Source organism: Xenopus laevis, chromosome 2S (genome assembly GCF_017654675.1).
Source record: "Xenopus laevis strain J_2021 chromosome 2S, Xenopus_laevis_v10.1, whole genome shotgun sequence".
In the NCBI taxonomy this organism is placed as follows: domain Eukaryota; kingdom Metazoa; phylum Chordata; class Amphibia; order Anura; family Pipidae; genus Xenopus; species Xenopus laevis.
Window position 1 is genome coordinate 30,738,927 of NC_054374.1, and position 26,110 is coordinate 30,765,036.

Here is a 26,110-nt window from a genome sequence, read left to right on the forward strand (position 1 = left end):
TACGTATCCCATACAATAATATTTATTAGCACTATAAATACAATATCATTTTTCCCAAATATTTAACAAACATACCCAAACTGTATACATACAAGATATATTTATATATGGCATTCCAAAAGCCCACCCCACAAAAGTAAAATGCAATGGTGCAATGCGGGCACAGAAAGGGTAAGATATGACTCAGCTGCATATTTACAATGCAGAAAGGCAGCTGTATCACTGGCAATGCATTGGAGGTCATTGTGTATTTGAAGTCATGACTTCGCTACTGTTATTGGTAGTTTAGAATTCTCCATACAGTGAGGGAATATACAGTGCAGCAGATGCACTATACATTCTGGTTGAGCAGTCAATGCAGTTATATGCACTGCAATCCCTGGTAGACTAGGAGAAGCGTTTTCACAGATGCAGGAGCCATAGATGCAGTGCATGTTGCAGTTGGTCAGGCAGTGCAGGTATAAAGGCACACAGTGATAGCTACACTGTATATACGTATAGGTCAGGCAGAGGTGCTGAGCAACTACTACTACTGAACAGAGTAATCCACTGAGAATGTTATGTGTCTTGGTGCCCTTAAAAAACACTTTGGGGTCCATCTTCCAAAGCTTTGCCGTTCAGATGCATCATACTGTTTTGTAAATTATCATTGGTCTCTTGGTTTTCTAATAGATTTTTATCATCATATCTCCTCCGGTAAAGCACTCGGCAGATGACTGTCACCAGGAACATTTCCATAATGAGAAGCTGCTGGTTCATGTCTGACAAATAAACCGACAGAAAATATATACATATATCAGCAAGGAGACAAAGTCAGTCAATGGACAGTAATGATTAGCCACCCTCCTTTGTCTGTTCACTGGGTTCACTTGGAATAAACCAAGTTTAGGTTGGGGAGGCTTATGATAATAAAAAACAATCACTCTAAACCAAATTTCCACCAAATTTCTGATGGTGACCCTGCCCCTACTGAAATAAATACCCACTGTGATATAAATAACTAATTGCTGGAGGGGCATTTAACAGGTTTTTCTTCAAAGTGGGTGTTTTGAAGTATAACACGGGGAAAAGGGAGCTTTCTGTTCTATTTTTGGGCCAGCCTTACATAATGACTGTATCTGCATGTGCATTTTAATTTCTTATAATATAACTTCACAATGCCATGATAAATATAAATAAATCATTTAATCAGAGAAAAGAGAAGGTACATACAAGAAGCCCTTGATGGGCCAGGGAGAGGAGGAACGCAAGAGATAACGCCAGCTGTACCAAGAATATTGATGATTGAGGTTTGCAGTTGGCTCAGAATGACTGTAAACTGTAATACACAAAAATCAGAATATAGCGTTAAAGGAGAACTAAAGCTTAACTAAAGACGTAGGCCAGAAATGTTGTACATTATGTTTTGGGCTTCTGTACAAGCCCAAGGCAACCACAGCCCTTTAGCAGTAAATATCTGTGTATGCAAAGATGCCCCAGTAGCTCCCCATCTTCTTTCCTGCTGATTCACTGCACATGCTCTGTGCTGCTGTCACTTACTGAGCTTCGGGACCCACTCACAATATACAGTACACTTAGGGGCAGATTTACTAAGCTAGAGTGAATAATTCGAATGGAAAAATATTCAAATTTCGAAGTATTTTTTTGGGTACTTCGACCATCGAATTGTTCAAATTCGATCGAATTAGATCGAATCGAATGATTCGAACGATTTGAAGTAAAAATCGCTTGACCATTCGATAATTGAAGTACTGTCTCTTTAAAAAATACTTAGACTTTATACTAGCCACTTTAAACCTACCGAGGTGCAATGTTAGCCTATGGGGACCTTCCCCAGCACTTTTCTAAGTTTTTTTGGGTGAATAAAGATCCTTCGATCGATCGCTTAAAATTGTTCATTTCGAAGGATTTTATCGTTCGATCAAGCGTTTTGCGAGGGTCGAATTCGAGAGTTTTTAAACCCTCGAAATTCGACCCTTGATTAATCTGCCCCATAGAATAAAAATGTCACAATATAAGGCTGAATTTAATAATCAGCCCTGTAGCATCAGCTTATATTACAGACAAAACTCATTTTCTGCTTGATAATTTGTGACGACCCCTAAGCTTAGCTTCTCAACAGCTGCTCAGAGCCCACTGAGCATGTGAGTGTCACAGACACTTTCCAAGATGGTGACCCCCTGTGACAAGTTTGAAGTCCTGGATCATTTCTGCTATTGACAAGCTGAAATTCTAGACTGGTGCAATAAGTTCAGTATATAAAATATGTCATTTTCAGCCATATTCATTTTTAGGGTTTAGGTCTGTTTTAAAACAGGTTTTGGGGTATGCGAGGGCAATTGATCATAAAGGCTACATTGTAAAGCAATAGCTGACGGTCCATCCTTCATCCTTTGTATCCAGTGATCAGCCTTTGTATGATTTGTGCATCTTCCAATTTAGCAATAAATGAGAAGTGATGTTATATTTAAATACATATGGCAATTATAGTTGTGGCAGAACCGCCAATGCAACTAGGCTAAAGCAGTGATTATGGCTGCTGCTCCATTTGCAGACAAATTCTGGGACAGAGTTAATCAGCAGAAAAGAAGATGGGGAGCTTCATGGGAATCTTCAGAGGCACAGATCATCCCTGCTATGGGGCTGTGGTTGCCTTGGACTGGTACAGAAGCCCAAAACATTATGTACAACACTTCTAGCTACTTCTTTAGCTTAACTTTCCTTATCCTTGTCTTGATTTTTATGCAATAGTTTTTATCACTAAATTACATTGCATACATTGCAAGTAATTCATCCTTCCATTTACAATGTTGTTCTAAGAGCCAGCCCTTCACAATGGAACTACTTTCATATAAGCTATTGTCTTTCCTACTCAATGTAATTGAAGGAGTCACAACTTGGGTAAGCCGGACTTGAATTTTTACTATTGACTGATCTTCCCATATCTACCATTCTGTGGGGATTTCCGTATATACTCGAGTATAAGCCGTCCCGAGTATAAGCCGAGGTACCTAATTTTACCTCCAAAAACTGGGAAAGCTTATTGACTCGAGTATAAGCCGAGTTTAAGCCTAGGGTGAGAAATGCAGTAGCTTCTGGTAAGTTTCAATCAAAAAATTGAGGGTTTCTGCTCCCATTGGAAGTGCCGGCGTCTTGTTTTTGGATGTCGACAACCATTCTTGGATGCCGGCGACTATTCTTGGAGACTATTCTTGGATGCCAGCGACTATTCTTGGAGGCCGGCGACTATTCTTAGATGCCCACGACTATTCTTAGACGCCGGCGACTATTCTTAGACACCGGCGACTATTCTTAGACGCCGGTGACCGTTTTTGCGCTTGACCCGAGTATAAGCCGAGGTAGAGTTTTTCAGCATATTTTTGGGGCTGAAAAACTCGGCTAATACTCGAGTATATACGGTAATGCAGGTGTCAGGGAGCTGCTCATATGTGGATTTGCAGCCAACGGGAGGCTTTGTTTGACAGTGCACATGGTTTTCCTGCAACTAAACCTGCCTTTAAACAATCATTGTGTTGAGTTGTGATGTTTTTCGATCTTACCTGATAAACTGCAAATTTGGGAATAATATTTTTCTCACTCAAGGTGTTTCTTACTAAATTGAACATAATTCCCACTGCCCAAAGTGCTGTTATGGTGATAATACCAACACCAACATTAATCCAGATTGTAGCATTGTCTGCAGATGACTGGAAGAAAGAACAACAGTACAACATTTTATCAGTCAGCTGCTCGAGTTGTTAACTGTCTTATATTACATAACTACAGGAGATTTGGGCCTCGGTCCTTAAGCAGGATATTATTGAGAGTGCGGAGATGTGCAACTAAACTTGTAAAGTGAATGGTACATTTAAACTACTGCATGCGGAAAGATTGTCAAGGTTGGGGGTTGGTTGGTTTCTCTGGGGAGAAGGCAAGGGCACATGGTTACTCATTACAAGTACATTAGTGTAACGCAGGGTATCCCAAACTCAGAACAGACCCCAAGGACCTGGTCGCGGCTCACTCTTCCTCCTATAACAGCCGCCTTTGGCTTCAGGACTAGCCCTCCGCTACTATTTCTGTACAGAACCCTTCCATTTTCTTCAGGCTGCATTCAAGAGTAACTGCTACTTTGGAGTCTTCAAAACTGGTGTTCTCACGTGTCTGTTCTGTGGCACATGCAGCTAATCACCTTATTTCTCCCCCAAGGGCCTGGCTGGTAGCATTCGCTATGAGTCTCCTTTTCTTTGGGCTACATTAATAAGTAACTGATATTTACGGTTTGGTAAAGCGTCATATCTGCCTTCGCCAATCAGCTTCTCAAATGCTTCAAGCTATCTACAGAACCCTGTGCTCATTATACAAATTACCATGCTCATCTGCAAGCTAATGCAAGGCACACCCCAAAAAGGGCAGCAAAGGGGTTCATACAGGCAACTCCTGTAATAAAAAGGGCAGCCAAATGGAGTTTTGTCAAGATAACCCTTCAACAAAGGAAGCTGCAAACCGCCATGTTGTTTTTCAGCAAGGCCCCTCTTCCATCACAGCCAGGCTACCTTTCCCCCCCCCCCCCACCTTGGCAATCCCATCGACTGACCTAGGGGCAAACAGCTTGCCCCTCCTTCCATCACAGGCAGGCTACCTTCACCCCCACCTTGCCGAGTCATCGCTGCCATGTTCTTCATGCTGCATTCAAGAGCGACCTCTACAAAATCGCTCCCCCCCATCATGCCTCAAGATATCCTGTCTGCTCTTTGGAGCATGTGGCAAATCGCCTGTTTCCTGCCCCTAGTTCCAGGCCTGTTTGATACCTGTCTGTGTCTGTTGTGCACAAAGTCATCAGGAAGGTAGCCTGGCTGGGATGGAAGGAGGGACCTTGCTGAAAAACAACATGGCAGTTGGCAGCTTCCTTTGTTGAAGGGCTGTCTCTTCAAAACTCCATTCGGCTGCCCTTTTTTTTTTACAGGGGTTGCCTGGAAGAAATCCCCTGCTGAACTTTTTGGGGTATGCCTTGCATCAGCTCACAGCTGATCTTGGTAAATTGACAGGGTTCCATAGATAGCTTTAAAGAAAGCATTTTAGAAGCTGATTACCAAACCCGTAAATTTTACTTCTGTTTTGCAGATTCCAAAGTAGTTGTTACTCTTGAATGCAACCTGAAGAAGGGTTCTGTACAGGAATATGCAACCTCGAAAGGACTAGGAAATCATCAACTCGGGATTCAAACTCTACGGGCAAACAAGCGCTTAAGCTGCCCACGCCACAGGCAGGCCCGGATTTGCGGCAAGGCCGCATAGGCCCGGGCCTAGGGCGGCAAAAAAATAGGGGCGGCATGCCGCCCAGCCGCACTATGGGGACGCGTGCGTCCCCATTCAATTACAGCAGCTGCGCCGGCGAAAAAACGCCGGCGCGCTGGGAAGGGGAGGTGAGGTGGGCGGACCGCGCGGCCTAGGGGGGCGCCGCACATTGAAATCCGGCGCTGGCCACAGGGCCTAATGCTACAAGGACATGTTTCCGGATGACCATAACAACCGAATTTACCCTTGTGCCAATACACTGACTGGCAGTGCCGGCAGTCCATCTTCCGCCTAATAGAGTCAATACGAACCTCCTTACCTTGCCTTTGCATCGGCTTGTTTTTTTTTCCCCATACAGAACCTTTTTTGGGTTTGCCTAGCATCAGCCTGTAGATGACATTGTCAAATTTTTTTTCTTAAAAAAAAGCAGATTAGTGAAGGTTGGTTACTCGTTAATGTAGCCTGAGGAAAATGCAGCTCTGGCGTTTTACCTAAACCTAAGTATCAGTTACTCGTTAATGTAACCTGAGGAAAGCATAACCGTGCCTTTGTGTAGAACTGAGACATAGAGAGGTACCAAACAGGCCTGGAACTAGGGGCAGGAAAGAGACGAAGGAGTAGTCGGGGTAACAGGCCAGGTCAAAACACACCGAAAGTGTGTAAAAGGCTCCTGTGCCTTTAAATATTTGTATCTTGCGCCAAACGGGATGACGTCATACGTGCCACCTCTTTAAACCCGGCATGATTTTTGTTCTCACTGAAACTGAATATAACAAAATCTGTTTGCTTTTTTAAAAAATGGATTTCATTTTAAGCAAATAACAAATAACTTTTAAAGCACTAACAATTTTTAATAAATTCATATTGGAAAGTTGCTTATAATTGTGTTTTCTTTTATTACATCAAATATAATTTTTTGGGTTGACATGTCCTTTAATAACTAAAAATGAAAAAAAAATTAGAAATTAATCTATTCTGGAATTTTGCTTAAAGGGGTGGCTCACCTTCAAACAACTAGTTGTTTTCAGATAGATCACCAGAAATAATGAGTTTTTCCAATGACTTTCTATTTTCTATGTGTGACCATTTTTCTAATATTGAAGTGTCAAGTGTCTTTTTTCACCTTCTGAAGCAGCTCTGGGAGGGGGGGTCACTGACCCTGTCAACTGTTCTAAATTGATACATTTAGTTGATACATTTCTTATCTTTGTCCCTGCTGAGCAGAATCTCTGGGTTTCATTACAGGCAGCTGTTAGAATTGATACAATAGTTGCTAATACTCCAGAGATGCTGCTGAGAAATGGATCAACTCAATGTTGCAAAATTATAACAGTTTAGAGTCTGCACCTGAATTACTGAGCTGCCAGACTCAAACACCAGAGACACGAACATTCAACTTTAAACTTAGATTTTGGAAAAACAGTAAAAAAAATAAATAATGGAAAGTAATTGGAAAAAGTCTTTATTTCTGGGGAACAATCTAAAACAACCCCTTTAAAATATATTTTCTTTCATTATGTAAAATTGATATTAGCGTTTATACCCCCTTCAGCTAACTATTGATTCATAAGATAATGAAGATAGTGGTTGTAAAATAAATATATAGTAAGGGGGTTATTATCAAAATCCACATTTTTCTCACTTTTTTTCTGAAAACCACTCCGACCAAATCCGTACAGACTTTTCACACTATTTATCAATACATTTTCAAGAAAATTTCATGTGTGGGAAAAGACTCGATAAAATCGTGATTTGACGCCCGAAACCTGTGACTTTTTCGGATTTGATGCCCGAAAACCATAAAACCTTCATATTATTGAATGAAATCCAGTGGAGATCAGGATATCTTCAAAATGCCAACGGGACATCTGCCATTGACTTCTACATGAACTCGGCAGATATGAACTTTTCATACCAAATAAACCTTGAAATATTTGGCATTTTTGTTCTACGAAAAAATTGTGTTTTTCCCCAGAAAATCAGATTTTAATAAATAACCCTCTAAGTATGGTATAGTATATACTGACACATCTCTCAATTATTCAAGGACTACCACAGGTTTAACTGTATTGTTTAGTGTGATAACCTATAAAACTATAATTCTGGGAAAAATCCACACCTGTATAATATTCTTTTAAAGGGGAAGGAAAGCCTAAGTTCCCTTTTATATAAGATATAATTCCCTGACCACGGTCCTCCCAAATGTATGCCTTTTTATAAAACTTTATATGCAGATGGAGACTACGTGGTGTTGGTGGTGGGAAATATGGTTTTCCTTTAATTATGGGCCCATTCAATCAATTAAATGTCATTATATAAAACAAATGCTAAGAACTATGTACCATGGAACCAGGCAGTGTGCTCTATGACTACGAACCTCAAGACTTAGATTTTGCTCTAAGAAATGAGTTGCACAGTCTAAAGATTTTGAAAAATTTGGTAAATGACCATCTAGAATATGCGAAAACTTTGCCCTTTCCCATGAAACTTTTCATCGTTTCACAATAACATAGAGAAGTACTTACATTACCGATTACAAAGTTTCCATTTGTCCAGAGAACTACAGCCAGAAACATAAGCACCGGGCGTAGGAATGCAAATTGAAACGTACCCAGCTTCAGGATGAATAAAGTCCGTCTACAAATGGGACAGAGAGCACAGTTTTGTAAGGAAATTTCTCTTGTATGTACTCTGTTCAGAGACTTTGTTAATGGATAATCTCATATATTTAGTAGTTTCATTATTAAATATTAGTTTTAAGTATTGATATATATGACATAGGATTTAAGTTAAAGTAATAGATCACTAGAGCCAACTGTGACCATTTATATAAAGGTTCTTGTCAATACATAACAACACGTGCTCCTCTAAACTGGTGCATTGACCAAAACACCAGTTATTTCCATTCTCTCTGAAAAAGGTGAAAGGCATAAAGTCAGGGGCGGCAAAAAGCCACTCCTGGTAACTTTAAGAGATGAATTTCCGGTTGTTAAACCGGAAATTCTGCTTTTTTAGCACAGAGAGCAATTTTGCTCTCTGCACTAGCAATGTGCCCTCTCCCATAGGTTTGATCACCTATAAAACTATAATTCTATTATATAAGGTCCTCCTAAATATATGAACAGAAGATAGGCAGAAGGGGATGCAGGTATTGGCAGGGGCCTTGCCACACACCAGCAATGAATCCAACAATAAATGAAAAGCCAATACCTTTTTATGCAACAAACGGGGGCTTTATTCCATGGTGCTCTTGACACAGTTCAAACGTTTCGGGACCGCATGGCCCTTCATCAGTATCAAATATATGCCTATTTGTAAAACTTTATATGCAGATGGAGACTATGTGGTGGTGGTGGGACATTCATAAAGGTTCGCCCCGGCATTTCGAAGGCCTCAGGCGGCGTTACAGGCTGGAATGCGCCTGCGTAAAGTACAGGGCTCATGAATGGGATCCCTGGAACTAACAGGTATCCCTGTGTGTTAAACCCTTCATATTGAGCACTGGTATTTATAGATTTGTCTTAGACACCAGTAAAATATTGCCAAAAACCCACTAGACCCACTTTATATTAATGTGCTGCATTGATTGCAGCTTGCATATTTTATTTTATTTTTTGCCTCATTTCTCCTTTCTTTCATAGTTCCATAATCATACCCGGTTATTATATTATATTTTCCTGCGGTCAGTAAATGGTAACAAAGCATTGAGTTGCAGTGTTTTTAATCTTAGACCACTGACTGTGCATTAAAGTTAAAAAAGTATCTCTTTTGTACCATATATTTGCACTTTTTCTTGCCATATACTTTGAAGCATTGTGTTTCGATAAGTGCTCTGTTATTCTGAGTATTCATATCACATTAAGTCCATGTTGCCCATTTTTCTTTTTGCTTTAGTAAAAACTAGAGCAAGTTCTATATTACTTTATTAACTAAAATATAGTATTACATTAAGGTGCCACATCTTTAAACTATTGAGATTCCTTGACTGACCTGTTAATGTCTTTATGTGGCAGGCACAGGCAACAGCAGCACAAGGGACCAGTGCTAATCTTGAGCTTCGTATCACCAAATTTCCTGAGAAATTCTCTTCTTCCCCCACATTCATTTACCAGCATGAGCTGAAACTTGTGTATTAGCATCGCAAGGAACCTTTAATTGAAAGTGAGTTAAAATGCATGAATAAATGCACAAGCATACTATTTCTCTCAGTTAACCCACTGAAATCTGGCTGCTTTTGAGACAATATAATAAATGAAATGTTACATGGCTAAAACATTTAAACATTAAATAAACCTAATAGGATTGTTTTGCCAGTAACATTGAATTTATACCATCAAGTACAGGTATGGGATATGCTACCAAGAAAGCTCTGAATTACAGGAAGTGCATGTCCCACAGGCTCCATTTTCATAAAATAATTGATTTTTTAAAAAAATATTTCCTTTTTCCTGTAATAAAGCAGTACCTTGTACTTGACCTCAACTAAGATAAAAATCTTCCTTATTGAAGGCAAACCCATCCTATTGGGTATGTCTGTAGAAATAAGTCATATCAACTGGATTTGCTGTGTATTTTCCTTGAAGACGTTTCACCAGTCATCCAACTGGCTTTCTCAATTCAGAATAACTTGAGAATTACTTCACTCTGAATGGAGAAAGCCAGTTGGATGACTGGTGAAAAGTCTTCAAGGAAAAAAACACAGCAAATCCAGTTGATATGACTTATTTATACATATATACCATCACCTGGATTAATGAGAATCTTCACAAACATCCTATTGGGTTTAATAAATGTTTGAATCATTTTCTAGTAGACTTAATTTATGAAGATCTAAAATGCAAAAACACCTCTTATCTGGAAAACCCCATTCTGGATAACAGGTCCCATACCTGTAAGATGTAAGTCTATGAGAACCATAGACAATGGGAGAATGACCACTAGTGGCCATAAAGTTACAATTTTGATTGCCAATAACCAGCATTCAAGCACCTAGTCTGAACAAGTTTCATCATCTTACAAATACAACCCAGGAATACGCCAAAAACATACACAGAAGCAGTGAAGTCAGTAAACATGGTGCTACGTGGAATCCACATTCCAAAACAGGATGTTGTTGCAATCATCTAAAGATTAAAAGACAAAAAAACAGATATTTTTTTGGAAACACATTACTGATAACTGCTACCTGTTCAAAGGATGCTATGGGTTAGTAGACATTGTGCAAAATTTGAGATTTATTACATTATCCCTGTGTTAATGTGCACACTTTACAGATTGTATTAGATTACCCAATCAATTTCAAGCCAGTGACCCCTATATATTTTTGGCTCTGGGTCAAATGAAGAGAGGGACAATTCCAAGCCTTTTGCTGCACCACTCAGGTGGTACTAGGGGTAGCTGGAACTAGGGGTAAGCAGAAGCGTCACCTAACTAGAGCGCAACAATGGGATGGCATTGGGCAGGTACCTCTTCTGCCTACCCCTAGTCCAGACTCTCTTGACTCCACTGCTACTTGTCACATGTTCGCATATGTGGCGTAGGGCACCAGACCGCCTTGGACGGCCATTGGTACCACTGAGCTACCAGAATGCTGAGAATCAGCATGTGTGACCTTTACAAAGGAAGTTCACATTAAACGTTATAGAGCTGTGCTGTCCAACTGTGGTAGGGAGGGGCGGACTTTTTCTGGGTTAGGCGGTGGAGGGCAGATAATGGAAGCCAGTGTTGACCATGCCCCCTTTTAAACTACACCCATGTTATCACCATATCAACATTAATGTTGGTAGTAAACACATGAAAACAAAATGGTTTGTGCTCACTGCTGGGATATCACTCATATGTGGAAAATTCATGTCATAGAAAGACATATTCTTAAATCCATTTATCCATAACACCTTGGGGAACCCCTAACAAGTATTTCGAAATGCTAACAAATCCCCACCAGGTTCATCTCCCACAGGCAGAGCAGGTACCTTATGGCATACCCAAGCAGAGTAGGGGAGTCAGAGTATGGCATACATAGAAAGAATTATGCAGGCAGAGTATGGCACACACAGAAAGAATAAGGCAGGCAGGGTATGGCACACAGAAAGAATAAGGCAAGCGGAGTATGGCACAGGGTAGGGTAGAGCAGGCACAGGCAGGGCATGGTAGGCGACCTATTAAATGAACAGTACATTCTGTGCTATATACAGGGACACAATGCCAGTGCTTCTCTTACAGTCTGAGTTGTGAACAGGTGAACAAAGTGGGCCCTGACAGTCTGAGGTGTGATCATTGCAGGGTAATAAAGATATAAACAACCTTACTGGTGTGAACAATACAAGGTCTTAAAGGTGTGATCAATACATGGGATTGTGTGAATAATGCAGGACTTTTGCAGCCTGAATCTGAGTTCTGATACCTTTTAAATATTACACAAATGTAAACAATCAAAGCAGCTATACTTCAATGGAGGGCCACACAAGTGGGGGGGGGGGGCAGCAGGCCATATGCCACCAGTTGGAAAGCACTATTATAGAGGAGTCTTCATTATTTATTTTGTTTCCTTTTTTATTTTTGTTTTGTATTTATTGTATTCCTTTACAGACTACAAATAAAAATGCTATCTGGGTATATTTGCATTGCTTATCTTTCATTTCTCCTATTAATTATCAATTTCAAAACTGCTGCATGGTAATTAACTGCTAGCAACCAGAGAAAATATTTACATTCCAAGTCTGAGAGTTGCAGAACAAAACACAGAAATGATTCAAAATCAAAGAACATCAGCTGCAAATTGCTGTGGTTTATGCTTAAGGTTAAATTAAAGGTGAAGACCATCTTAAAATGAAGCAGATGCTTTAAGGTACTAAAACTCATTTTAATTGTTGGCCTGACTTTTCCTCATAGGATGCAGGTGTGACCCTAAAATTATCCTTCACCATTGTAATATTCGTGGGAGCAGCTGAGACTGCTGACATCAAGGGGGTTATTTACTAAAATTCATATTTTCTGATTATTTAAAGAAAAAAGTCATGCCAAACTAGAATCCACGATTGGACCTTATTTATTATTAAGAAAGCATAATTTAATTGGATTGGGGGGAAAAACTCTATAAAAACATGCGGAAACCCGAATGGTACCTTTTTTTGGACGTTTTTTCCTGAATCATATGATTTTTTCTGGCTTTTTTTCCCCGAAAAGACCAAATTTTTAGGATTTTTGCCTGAAAAGCCTGAAATAGTAGGATAGTCGGAAATAATTCCAGCTCAGACAACAGAAACTTCCAAATAGGATAGGGACCTCTCCCATTGAATTGTATGCAACCTCTGAACCCGAAAAATGTGTGCTTTAAAAGAAAAAAACCCTAAAAAAATTGAGTTTTGCACCAAAAACTTTAGTAAATAACCCCCCAAAAGTCTTGGGAAAGGGTAAACCTACTGGTGTTTCACTACTGTCATTAGAAAACTAAATAAATTAATTTCATATTTGAGCCCCCTGTTGGAAGTGAAGGCTAAAACAACAAAGGCAAGTTTTCACGGATGTAACTGGTTATAGACTTACCATGGCTCCAGAATTTATCCAAATGAGTATGGAATTTTTGGGGCTAGGCATTTTTCTGTACATATAGTAAGCTTCTTCCAAAAACACCAATAGCGATACCAGCGTCATAAACGTTAACATAGCAAAGAGCAACATACCAGTTATGTCAAGATCTAGAAGAAGAAAGAACAATGGCAATTTTAGTTTGCTTGTAGCATACCGCATATTTTTATAATCTAATCTAATTAAAAACTGCATTACACAGTTATCTAGTTGCACACATAGTTATTTGGACTGAATAAACACCATCAATTTAACCCTCCATATGAATCCCACTGTATATTTATACACAAACCTATAATTTATTCATAAGCACCTTGTTACGGAAAGGCCATTTCTCATAGACTTTATTTTAGCAGAATAATCCAAATTTTGAAAAATGATTACTTTTTTCTCTGTAATAATAAAACAGTAACTTGCACTTGATCCAAAATAAGATCTAGTTAATACTGATGGGCAAATTTGTTCACCAGGTTTTCGAATTTCCGTGTTTCGCCACCGGCGAATAAATTCACGTAATTGCCGCAAAAATTCACAGACAATTAGTAGGCGCCCATTGACTTTAATTTATGTCAGAATTGTCGCCACCGTCAGACTTGTCGCCGGCGTCATAATAATTTTGACGCCGGGGTCAAAATTCCTGTTTCGCTAATTTTTCACCAATCACTGATAGTTAATCTTTATTGGAAGCAAAACCAGTCTATTGGGTTTAATTAACGTTTACATGATTAATTAACGTTTACATGAGTGAAGGATTCGAAGTAAAAAAACTTCGAATTTCGAAGGGTTTTTTTTGGGTACTTCGACCATCGAATAGGCTACTTCAACCTTCGACTACGACCTTGAACTAAAAATCGTTCGACTATTCGACCATTCGATAGTCGAAGTACTGTCTCTTTAAAAAAAACTTCGACTACCTACTTCGGCACTTTAAACCTACCGAGCTACAATGTTAGCCTTCCCCATAAGCTTTCTAAGCTTTTTTTGATCGAAGGAAAATCGTTCGATCGATGGATTAAAATCCTTCGATTCGAAGTATTTAATCGTTCGATCGAACGATTTTTTCGTCGATTGTGCGATCAAAGTATTTGCGGCAAATCCTTCGACTTCGATATTCAAAGTCGAAGGATTTTATTTCAATGGCTGAATATCAAGGGTTAACTAACCCTCGATATTCGACCCTTAGTAAACCAAAAAAACCCAGGTTCCCAGCATTTTGAATAATAGGTCCCATACGTGTGTGTGTGTGTATATACTAATAACTACTGTATTTGTAGATCTATAGATCACAATAGTCTTGGATATTGTGCTTGTGCAAGAAATCATCCAAGCCCAAATTAAAGGCATTAACAGATTGAGCCTTTACAACAGTAGGGAGACAGGAGACAGTAGGAGATAGTGCTGTTTACTCAGGTATGGAAAAGCATTGTAAAGAATAAAAATGGCATTCTAGCTTGCACTGTTGCGGCTAATCTTTTGGCAATAAGAAAGAAAGATCCCTGACATATGCCTATAATGTACTTTAATCTATTACTAAGAGTAATCATGTACCCTTTGCAAGCATCTTTACGCTAGAAAAAACAATCCTACTCGTTATACTCTTTTCTCAAAGTTTATTTGATCTATTTCTTTTATCAATTTAGTTGCACATCTCTTCACTCTCTCCAGCTCATTAATATCCTTCTTAAAGGGCATGTAAAGGCTAAAATAGAATAAGGCTAGAAATGCTGTATTTTGTATACTAAATATAAACATGAACTTACTGCACCACAAGCCTAATCAAACAAATAATTTATGCTTTCAAAGTTGGCTACAGGGGGTCACCATCTTGTAACTGTGTTAAACATCTTTGCAAGACTAAGACTGTGCACATGCTCAGTGTGGTCTGGGCTGCTTAGGGATCGTCATAAACAAAGCTGCTTGAGTTCTGCACGGCTGGGAAGTAAGGCGGGGGCTCCCCCTGCTGTTCATAAGTATGATTGTTTCCCTGCTCAGCAGTTAGGGACCATCTGACAATTCCTATCCACAGCAGTAAATGAAGGGAGAATTTCACTGCATACAGTCATGTTTCTTATAAAAACGGTACACATTTTTTAATTAAAGTATATTGGAGATAGGTTTCTTTTTCATTAAAGAAAGTAAAAATGGGATTTTATTTTTTTGCCTTTACATGCCCTTTAAGGACTGAGACCCAACACTTGCACGCAAACCTGCTCTCTTAACATGGTACACAGTTATTTCCAGTAAATATGCCTGCAAGTGATGCTGGGAAGTAGCGGATATCTCTCAAGGACTTTCAGACTGCAGTTCATTGGCTTTTTTGCTTTGAATTGTGGTGTTTAGAAATCTGGTTGCTGGACAACAATGCAGTGTTTCAAATAAAACATTTTGGGATTTCCTTTGGCTTATATGAATGCTGGCTAGTTCATTCTTTGCAGATAATTACTCAAAATCAGACAATTAGCTGAACCATTTAATAGAAGGAAATTTCCAGCAGGATGCAATATTCTTTTATGTAATTACAGGTGTCACAAAGGGACCACGCTTAATCACACTGGCCCTCTATTGTTTTCAAAGTATAAATATTTTTAATCATTTAAAAACAACTATCCTGGCATTAGAATAAAGCACATTTTTACATACACCAGGTTTGGACCAGTAGACAGACTCTAGCGGTACTTCGCACCCTTTATGCCAGGCGAAGTTGCACTCTGGCGAAGGGACATAACGTCGCTAATTCACTAAGTTGCAGATTTTACTGAACGTTACCTCTTGCGCCAGACTTTACTTTGCCACCTCAGACCAGGCGAAGAGCAATAGAGTAGATAGGAGTTTATCGAAAAATAGTTGACATTTTTTTCTAAAACGCTGGTGTCTTACTTTTTTCAGGGTGATAGGATGAAAAAGATGTAATTTTTTTTTGGGGTACCCTCCTTCCCCCCTACATTTCCTAACATATGGCACATAAACTATACAGCGGGCACATGTGTGGGGCAATATAACAACTCTATTTTATTTTATTAAGGTTCCCTGGGCTTGTGTAATGTAATGTATTTGCTGCAACATATACGTCCATTGTACTTTAACTTGGCGCTGTATGCAAATTAGGCATCGCTAGCGTAACTTCCCTTTGCTTGACAAACTAACACTAGCAAAGGGATTTCGGGTTTTAGTGAATTTGCGCTGCCCTGGCGAATCTACGCCTGGCGAAGTGTTGCGAAGTGAGCGAAGCCGTCATTGGCGCAACTTTGGAGCTAAGTAACTTTGCCCCATAGTTTTCAGTTGTTTTATAACACATTCACACAATCAACATGCACACAGCACAATCCCCACTCAAATGAACAGATATACAGGGCCGGATTTTAAACTGGTTTTAACCTGCCCACCAGGGCCGGAACTAGGGGTAGGCAGAGTAGGCACGTGCCTAGGGTGCAAAGCTGAGGGGGCGCCAGGCACGTACCTGCTCTGTCACCTACCCCGTGTCCGGTCCAGTCCCTCCCCGACTGCCACTGGTGGCTTGCGCTTCTGCGCATGCGCGCTGGCAAAAAAATCGCGCATACGCGCTGGCAAAAATTTTCGCATGCGCAGTCAAGCGCGCACAGAGCCAGCGCCGTGGCCCACCAGGTTGCCTAGGGCGCCTGCCCGGGTTGGCCCGGCTCTGCTGCCCACAAATATCGGCCTATAAATATATATACAAATAAATAGGGCACTTTGGGCAGAATAACCTGCATCTATATTTTTAAAGAAACAAGTTAATTAATTTCCCCTGTTTCAAGAGTTTAGTACATTTTTTTGTTTGCAAACTATTGCTTAGATCCATTTTAAAAATGAAGCAGATGTCTCTGATTTTAAAAAAAATTATAATGTGCTCTGAAAATGTTGTCTTAAGAAAAGCACCTCAAGCCTCATGTAATAATACAAGTAAAGTTACCTTTTTTTTTTTACCCAGGGAGACGAGTTTTCGCCAGCGACCGATTTGCCAAACTCTGCGCCACTTTGCCAGGTGCAAATTCATTACCACTACGCTAATTTACTAAAATGTGAAGTTGCGTCTCAGCAGCCTGAACGCTGGCGAATTTTCGCTAGCGTTACATCGGCAGTGCAAGCATTTTCGCTAGTGTTCATTTCTGCCTAGTGAAAGTTCGTTAGTACTCTTACGCTTAGGTTATTTTGAATAGGGCCTAAACCCGTATGGACGTCTTTAATATTGATGTTTGTGCAAATGTTTGAAGTGGCCAATTTTTTAATACAAATGTCCAATGAGCCAAAATAAAGACAGAATAGATCCTCTAATGCCCTAGACACAAGCCCACCCTTATATACTGTAAATGCAGCATGCCCCTCAAATTAATTTAAAAAAATGATTAACACATAAATCTTTAATAGCTCGGACTTTTGAAGGCAATCCCACTTTAAAAAAAAGAAAAGTCGCCAGCGTTTTTAACAACTTTAATGCATTTCCTGGCATACAGGATATGATGTCACTGACATAAGATTGAGGAAGGTGTTGCATAATTTTTTTCTGTTCGCCTGGTCTGCTGAGGTAAACTTTTGCGAAAGAGGTAACGTTCAGTAAAATTCACACTTTAGTGAATTTGTGGAGTAACAACTATTCGCCAGAGTGAAAAGTCACAGAACAAACGCTAGCGACTAACTCTCTATGCCCCTTCATCCTTTAGTGAATCTGCCCATATGAGAGATAGGCTTCCCATAATTCGGAACTTTCTGGAGAGTGTGTTTATGGATAATGGATCCCATACCTTTACTGTGATCAGGGTCGAACTTGGCCGGAGGGACACCGGGAAAAAACCTGGTGGGCCCGGGTTCTTGTGGGCTCCACTGGCCCACATTTGCACCCTGCGTCCCTTCCCGGCGCCTCTTCCTCTGCCAGTCATGGCAAAAACACTGTACACATATGTGCACTTTCGCGCATGTGCACGCACCTCTTCCTCTACTTGCCAGTCTCAGCAAATGGCTTGCAGGGGGGCCCTGAGGCAGAGCCTTGGTGGGCCCTGGGCCCTACAGTCTGACCCTGACTGTGATTCCCTGTTAATTGCACCCACAAAAAAATAATACCTATTGGTTATTAACCTTGTCACCATATTGCTCTTAACATGCAGTATGCGACCCGTCCCGTGTGACATTGGCCTTAAAGCACCTAGGAAACCCCTGAAACAAGAATGTCATTAAAGGACTGATCTAAAAGAGGGCTAAGCTATTTTACAAACGGAGCATAAAATTGCAAGATCTTGGTGTGCTACATTGATAGAGATCTATTCAAACAGATGTTGTGTTGTTATAATGAAAGCAACAGCTAATACAATAAAATGGTAGCCTCACAGAGCTTTTTAGCTGCTGGGTCAGTCACACTAAAAACCAGATTTCATTTTAATTTGCAAGCTGTAAAGAAGTCTTATGTCCCTGGATCAATACGATTTTTGAAAGGGGCTGAACATAACAGAACTATGGGGCAAATTCACTAACCACCGAAAATTCGCCAGCCACGGCTTTGCTCACATCGCAACACTTTGCCAGGTGTAGATTCGCCAGGACAGCGCTAATTCACTAAAATCCGAAGTTGCGTCCAGGGCGTCGAATGCTGGCGAAGTAGCACTAGTGGTACTGCTAGCGTTGCCTAATTTGCATAAGTTGGGAAGTTAAAGTTGAATGGACGAATATGTTGCAGCAAAAACATTACACTACACAAGCCTGGGAAACCTTAATAAAATAAAATAGAGTTGTTATATTGCCCTACTGCCCACTGTATAGTTTATGTGCCATATGTTAGGAAATGTAGGGGGGAAGCCGGGTACCCCAGAAAAAATTTACAATCTTTTACAGCCTATCACCCTGAAAAAGTCCCAGCGTTTTTTTTTTCTGCCATTAACAGCAAGCTCTGAACTTCTACACCTTAAGCTGGCCATAGACGCAACTATCCGATCGTACGAATCGTGGATTCTTGCGATTTTCGGACCATGTGTGGAGAGTCCCGATTTTTTTTGTCCGGCGTAGATCGTCGTTTGGTCGATTGGACAGGTTATAAGATTTCTGTTGCCTGCCGATAATATCTCTGCGTGTATTGCCGATCGTACGATTTTCAGTGGGAGACTGTCACTAGATTTTGTCAGACATAACTATCGTACGATTGCTGTCAGAGGTAGAACATCGGCTGATCTGTTCTTTTACTACTTTATTTGATCAGAATGGTAAGACTGATCTGAATGGCGGGTCTGGAGATGGGAAAGTCCGATCGTACGTTGATTCGTACTATCGGATCTTTGCGTCTATGGCCAGCTTTAGAAAGAGGTTATATTTTGTAAAGCCAGCACACTGGCTATTGGTTGGTTGCTATGCCTTCTTAGGGGGCTAATCTTTCCCATGTTATTATAGTGGCAATCCTATGCCTATCCTATGCCATTCATTAATACACATTTTATGCAATACTAAATACTGTACTAAATAAAATACTGATGCATTTTTACAGTAAAAATAGTATCATGGAAGTAATGAAGGTGAAATACAGTTTCAGAATGATTAAGAGTAGGGAACTTGTGAAAGCTGAAGTGGATTTAAGGAACTCCAGGGGGTTGTTTATTAAAGTCTGAATGGCAAAAAAACAAAAAAATCGTGTTTTTTTACTATAAAATCCGAATTTTTATTCGAAAAAATTGGATCTCGAAAATCCGGCATCTCAGAACTGCCGAAGTTGTAAATATAAGTCAATGGGAGAAGTCCTGAAGATATCATGAACTGTACTGGGTTTTGTGCAATAGTTCGAAGATTTTGTGGTTAAAAAGTTGGAGTGTTTGTGGTTAAAAAGTTGGAGTGTTTGTGTGGAAAATCTGATAAATTTGTATGATCCAATTTTTTCACAAATTTTTCATTTTTTTCCCGCACAGGGAATTTTCAGGAAATGTATTGATTGATTAATAAGGGAAAAAAACCCGTGTGTATTTGGTCATAGTAGTTTTCAGAAAATAATGAGATAAATTCAGACTTTGCTAAATGGGCCTCCAAGAGATCCTGGCAAGTGGATAAGGCAATAATGTAGAACACATAGGGGGTTATTTACTACAGTCTGGTCTGCCTTTTTATTGCAAAACTCAATTTTCATTCTTTAAATCTCGAATTTTCTGGGATTTATTAAAGTCCGATGCAGCAAAAAGTCAGAATCCGAAAATCCGCCATCTCAGACCTGCCAAGGTTGTATATAAGTCAATGGGAGAGGTCCCTATCCTATGTGGAAGTTTTTGTGGTCTGCTCTGGAATTAGCCTGAAAATTTCGGGCTTTTCAGGTAAAAATACGAAAAATCTGGCTTTTTGGAAAAAGCCGTAAAAAATGTTAGGATTTTTTGACAAGCAGCTTACACACACATCAGATGAGAAAAGTGAAAATAAATAAACTCCCACTGTTTCACTTCCATAGTTGAGAAAAGCCTTCTATTCATTCCCAATGTAAATCATGCACTGATAATAAGTTCTTATAGCACTCACTGTAAACCAATGCCAATCATTAGTGAGTGTTACCCAGCTCTCTCCTGCACCACAAAGTAATTCCTTATGCTGCAATCTTTTGTGTGTTAACACTTAAATTGTTAGTGGATTTAACTGACAGTTTTATCATAAAAAAATGCAAAATGAGTTCATCTGTTAAGAAAAATGAGAGTTGTTACTAAACCTCATCTGGTTAATAAAAGTGTGAACTGTAGACTAGTGGCCTTATAAACTGTCAACTTGGTCTGGAGGGATGAGCTGGCGGTTTATATGTATGAAATACAAATAGAGCCCATGATTAAGTGCCATGGGGGGAACAAAACACGTAGGGTCAATGGAGATATTGTTCCATTTAATGTATCTGAAAGAAATATTATATTTTTAACTTATGTTTGGTTGCCCTAGTGGAATCTTTCTGAGTGCCCAATACTTGTTTGTTGCTGGTTTATATGTATGGCCACCTGAAATGCTAATAGTTGCTGACATCCATAGCAACCAATCAGATCTATATTTTCTTTTTGTAACTTTTAGTAATAGTGATGGGCGAATTTATTCTCCAGGCGCGATTCGAACAATTTTGCCAAACCGACGTCAGAAAAAATGGATTACGGTGTCCGTTTTTTTGGACACTGACTTATTTTCGCCATCGAAACGAGACACCGGCGCCGTTTCGCAAATTTTTCGCCCGAAATTCGCCCATCATTATTTAGTAGTCATAACAAAAGTAGTTGCTGATTGGTGATTACACTGGTCCAATTTAGCACCCATGTTAGTAAAAGAGTAAAACATGCTCCAAAGTAGTGGGTGTAATATAGAATAAGGTGTGTCAGTCTTTCATTTGATCACCTAGGGTTTAAAAATTCATAATCTGAATAACAAATAATAGGTTTATACTTCATTGCAAATTCAGTAAACCACAACAAAATGTTTTCTGTTTTCCTTTTCCTGAAACAACATACCGTATCAAATGGGGAGTGACTGGAAACTTTAGAGTTGCATTAGTTGCCACTGTGCCAAGAAATTCCTACCATGGAAGACTCGTCCTTACAGTGCAGAAATGGTTAATAGAAAGTTGGATAAAATGATTTTATTGGCACTCCCTAAGCAGTAACCGGATGGGAAAAGAGCTAAAAACAAACTGATTTGCTTCTCTTAAAAGCACCATGGTCAGGGCCGTTTTAAGGCCTTGGTGGGCGCTGGGCAAAGAGCTGACTGGTGGGCCCCAAAAACCGCAGCGTGCAAATTTCCCCCATGATACCACGCCCCCTAGAATTCATAGTAGGATGGCACAGGGGCAATTCAATGTATAAATATCCACAGAATTCATAGTAGGATGGCAAAGGGGCAATTCCATGTATAAATGCCCCCAGAATTCATAGTAGGATGGCATAGGGGCAATTCCATGTATAAATATCCACAGAATTCATAGTAGTATGTGGCAAGGGGCAATTCCATGCATAAATGCCCCCAGAATTCATAGTAGGATGGCACAGGGGCAATTCCATGTATAAACACCCCCCAGAACCCACAGCAGGATGGCAAGGGGCAATTCCATATATAAATACCCCCAGAACCCACTTTCCGGTTTGGGGGGGGGGTGCAATGTAAGTGGATCGGCTCGGGGGAGGGAGCAAGCCCTGACACACTACAACACCAGCACCAAGTACTGATTTAAAAAAAAAACTGAAAAAAAAATAATTAATTTACGACTCAGCAGTGGGCCCCCAAAATAAGTGGGCCCTGGGCAGACGCCCCTTGATTTACATTATTACAGCGGCCCTGACCATGGTGTATAATTGGCAGATATTAGTTTGTGCCTGGGCAATGGTAGCTGTACAAGGACAGATTCTGGCTACCAATTATGCTGTTTTACAGTAAGTGACTGGTGGGGCCCCTGCATTCCTCACCCCACGCTCCACTGCAGACACATTTGGGCACTTCTGCCTGCATCCTGCTACTTGCAGCCGGCTAGGGACTCATTGTTTTCTGAGAGGGCATAATAGGCCACTTCCCCCAAAGGAAACTATTAAACCTATTTAAATCCACTTACAAGTAGCAGCTCCTAATTTCTCTGAGCGTCAAGCGCCCTGGAGAGTTTTCTCAAGAAATGTTCTTATACTGATGACATTTTTTTTTTCTGTTAAAGAAAACATTCATATATGAGACCATTTCCTATAGTTAGTTATTAGGACCGGAACTAGGGGTAGGCAGAAGAGGAACCTGCCTATGGCGAAACAATAGTTGGGGGGGGCACTGGGCAGGTATCTGTTAAAGCATCTTCTGCCTACCCCTAGTCCCTCTGTCGCTTCCCCATCCCTCACCTCTCTCCCTCCCAATGTTGGCCGGCCGGGTTGCCTAGGAAGCCTGGTCGGCTTGGCCAGTCCTGTAAGTTATCAGCTGTGTAGTAATAGCAGGTGCAAAGTTTACTTCTGTTCTACAAACGCAAACGAAATCGCAGCGAACATTCGCTGGTGTAAATTTTTTTTTTACACGACAATTCCAACGCCGGCCACAATTAATAGACACCCATTGACTTAATGTGCGTCAGAATTGTCCGAATGTTGACACCGGCGGCAAAATTCAAGTTTCACAAATTTTCGCCATTTCGCAGGAAATTCGCTAATTTTTCGGCAAAGTGAAGGCCCATTGACGAAGGGTATTAGAAAATTAGGAAGTCTGCGTCCTTTGGTAGGAACAGGGGCAAAAAAGTTGTCAAAGGACCATCTCCCCTAGGAATAAGGTGACAACCCTAAACTGTACAATGCAGACATTTATTTCAATATGATCCACTCCCATCGTCAAAAAGTTGTTGGCTTAAAGGAACAGTAACGTTAAAAAATAAAAGTGTTTTAAGTGTTTAAATGAAAATATAATGCAGTGTTGGTCTGCACTGTTAAAACTGGTGTGTTTGCTTCAGAAACACTACTATAGTTTATATAAATAAGCTGCTGTGTAGCAATGGGCGCAGCCATTCAAAGGAGAAAAGGCTCAGGTTACACAGCAGATAGCAAATAAGCTCTGTCTGTCTAATGGTGTTATCTGTTATCCATTAGTTAACCTGTGCCATATAGCTGTTTTTCAATTTCCGCCATTGCTACACAGCAGCTTGTTTATATGAACTATAGTAGTGTTTCTGAAGCAAACACATCAGTTTTACCAGTGCAGGGCAACAGTACATGATATTTTCATTACTTAAACACTTAAATTTTTTGGTGTTACTGTTCCTTTAAGAAGAGAAAAGGCTGACTGCCAGACTCTTGCCCCATTTTTGTTAAGGAGAAGTGGTCAACATTTAACATTTAGCAAACAGATTTAGTTCCCACTGGCACAGTATATGGGAAAGGAAAGGGCCCGAGGGAACTCTCCTTGTCAGTATCTTTTAAGATCCCTGAGCATTTTTGAGATTTTTCACCTACCCTATGTGCTTTCAGAGAATGTGGGTTTTTTTACCTCTACCTATAATGTACACTGCATAGGTAAAGGGTTTCAATCAAATCTGGGATGGCAAGGCCATTAGAGAAGAAAATCTAAATGTTCATTCGCTGGATAATTTGATGCTTAGTAAATATCCTAACTTGCCCAAAAGAAAAAAAATAAGACTGCACAATACACCAAATTTAAGTAATTCCTATATAAAAATGTCCTATGCAGCCCTGTATGTAAGTGTCTCTTTCCCTGTAGTTGCTACCAGCATTCCAATAAGGTCCAGTAACATTTAAACATATATCGGGAATATAAGTAGCAACTTTGGTCCTCTAAATACTATAGAATGTAGATGTGTACTTCCCAGCATACTTGCACCCACTTTGTTGAGAGATGGATATTTCTGGAACATATGGGGTGCACATTTCTTTTATTTTCTTGTACACATCACATTTTTGTTCAAAAACTTTAAATTTACAACTTTTACTGCTCCTTTTTTGCGACTGGAAGGGCTCATACATTGGCACCTTTTAAGTTTTTGTTGCCCTTCAAATGAATAACTTGTGGGTCAAATCATGTTGCACATTTAGTTTTCTGTATAAAATCTTCGGTACTTAGGGATGATATAGGGGGCAGTCTGACAGATAGGGACCCCATGCATTACAAGAGAATATCTATAAGTACTGATTCTGCAGCCACTACAAAAATAGCAATGATAGGAGATGGAGTTCAGCAAGATCATATAAAAAAAAATGATACTAATAGCAATGGTGAGAATTTGTGAAATATTCAAATGACATGTTACAAATGGTTCAGGAACATACACTCTGCAGCCCTCCTGCTGTTAGTGAACGACAATGTCCAGGAATCGCTGTTGAAAGATGCTGAGTTGTAGACCAACAACTGTTAGAGGGTTTCAGATTGAACGTCTCTGTTCATTTTCACCATTTGGAATGAGTTTGGGGAATGTCAGAATTTTGCCCCCTATAAGTATCAGAAAGCACAGCAGAAAAAAAAAAGCCAGAGCTGAACTATAATTGCTGTACAAGGCTGGACCTGAGTGTTGCACTTACTTTGCAGGATTTCGTAGGAGTAAGGAACCTGCCTGGTGGAACAGATGGAGTTGAATGGTGGTTGGGTAGCATTTTCCTGAGCATCCATTTAATCAGTGAGTTTCAGGCTTGTTCTTGTTCAGTCTCCTTGCAGGCTGGTGCCTCTCCTGAGCTTCCCTTGTACCTTGTAGCCCAGGTCTTTTGTGTGAATGGTAAAGCGATACAGAACAAAACAGCCCCACTCTCTTCTTGCCCCTTTACTGAGGATCTGGGAATAAAGAAAAGCCTTCAGCCGGGACTCCTTCTCTCCTATACACTACTTCTTATATCCTGTGGCACAAGTGCATGAGTCAGATAAACATCAACCTAAGGATATAAAAATAGGTTGTAAATTAGTTTTACACGTGTCTGAGACAAGTTTGCCAGTGACACCATATACTCCCAGCTAACAAGAGAACAGAGGCGGCATTCCTCAAAGCTCCCGGGATTGTATATTCATTTGTCTGATAGCAGCTCACTATAACCATATCCTTGTTTGCATAATATTATCAGGGATTGCATTTACATTGTTTCTTTAAAGGGGATCTCCACCCAATCTCGGTTTGTTTTGTTTTTTTGCATAGAGAAGAAAAAAAAAGGAAATTTAGAAAAAAAACTGTTTAGCTTTACATTCCTGAGTAGAATGTACTCAATGATGCGAACAAGTAACATAAGAATGGCATATGAATGCAACATTGCACCTCATTTATCAGGATATATAAAAACTAACTACTGTTGGAAAAACTTTTTTAAAGGGGCAAGGTGGGGAGTTCATGTAGAAGTCAATGGCAGAGGTCCAGTGACCCATTTGAAGATGTTAATAGCCTTCTTGACATTCAAAACACTCGATTCCACTTTAGTCAAACTCGATTCAATTTCATTTCTAGTTTTCAGGTTGGTAATGTTTGTTCAAGTTTTAGAGTTTTTTCTTAAATAAAATACTATTCAAATTTCAAGGTCATTTGAGGTAAAAAAAAAAAACTCTAATATTTGGACCTTTGATAAATCAGCCCCTTAGGATTCATGCAGGATTGGCAACAACTCCTGGGGGCCCATTTACTTAGCTCGAGTGAACTTCGAAAAAAAACCTTTTTTTGGCTACTTCGACCATCGAATGGGCTACTTCGACCTTCAACTACTATTTAGATTCGAACGATTCGAACTAAAAATCGTTCGAATATTCGACCATTCGATAGTCGAAGTACTGTCTCTTTAAAAAAT

General features: G+C 39.9%; 1 protein-coding gene across 1 annotated transcript; it reads right to left on the reverse strand.

Annotated features, from left to right (window-relative positions):
- LOC108709314 (organic solute transporter subunit alpha) lies at window positions 1-25,362 on the reverse strand. The gene is made up of 8 exons (XM_018249044.2): window positions 24,872-25,362; window positions 12,843-12,994; window positions 10,347-10,420; window positions 9,288-9,446; window positions 7,823-7,934; window positions 3,561-3,707; window positions 1,213-1,318; window positions 1-761 (listed from the first exon to the last, which is right to left on the reverse strand). Exons 1-8 carry the CDS (start codon window positions 24,957-24,959, stop codon window positions 577-579), a joined length of 1,023 nt encoding a protein of 340 aa, XP_018104533.1. The 5' UTR covers window positions 24,960-25,362; the 3' UTR covers window positions 1-576.
- Window positions 25,363-26,110: the final 748 nt, after the last annotated feature.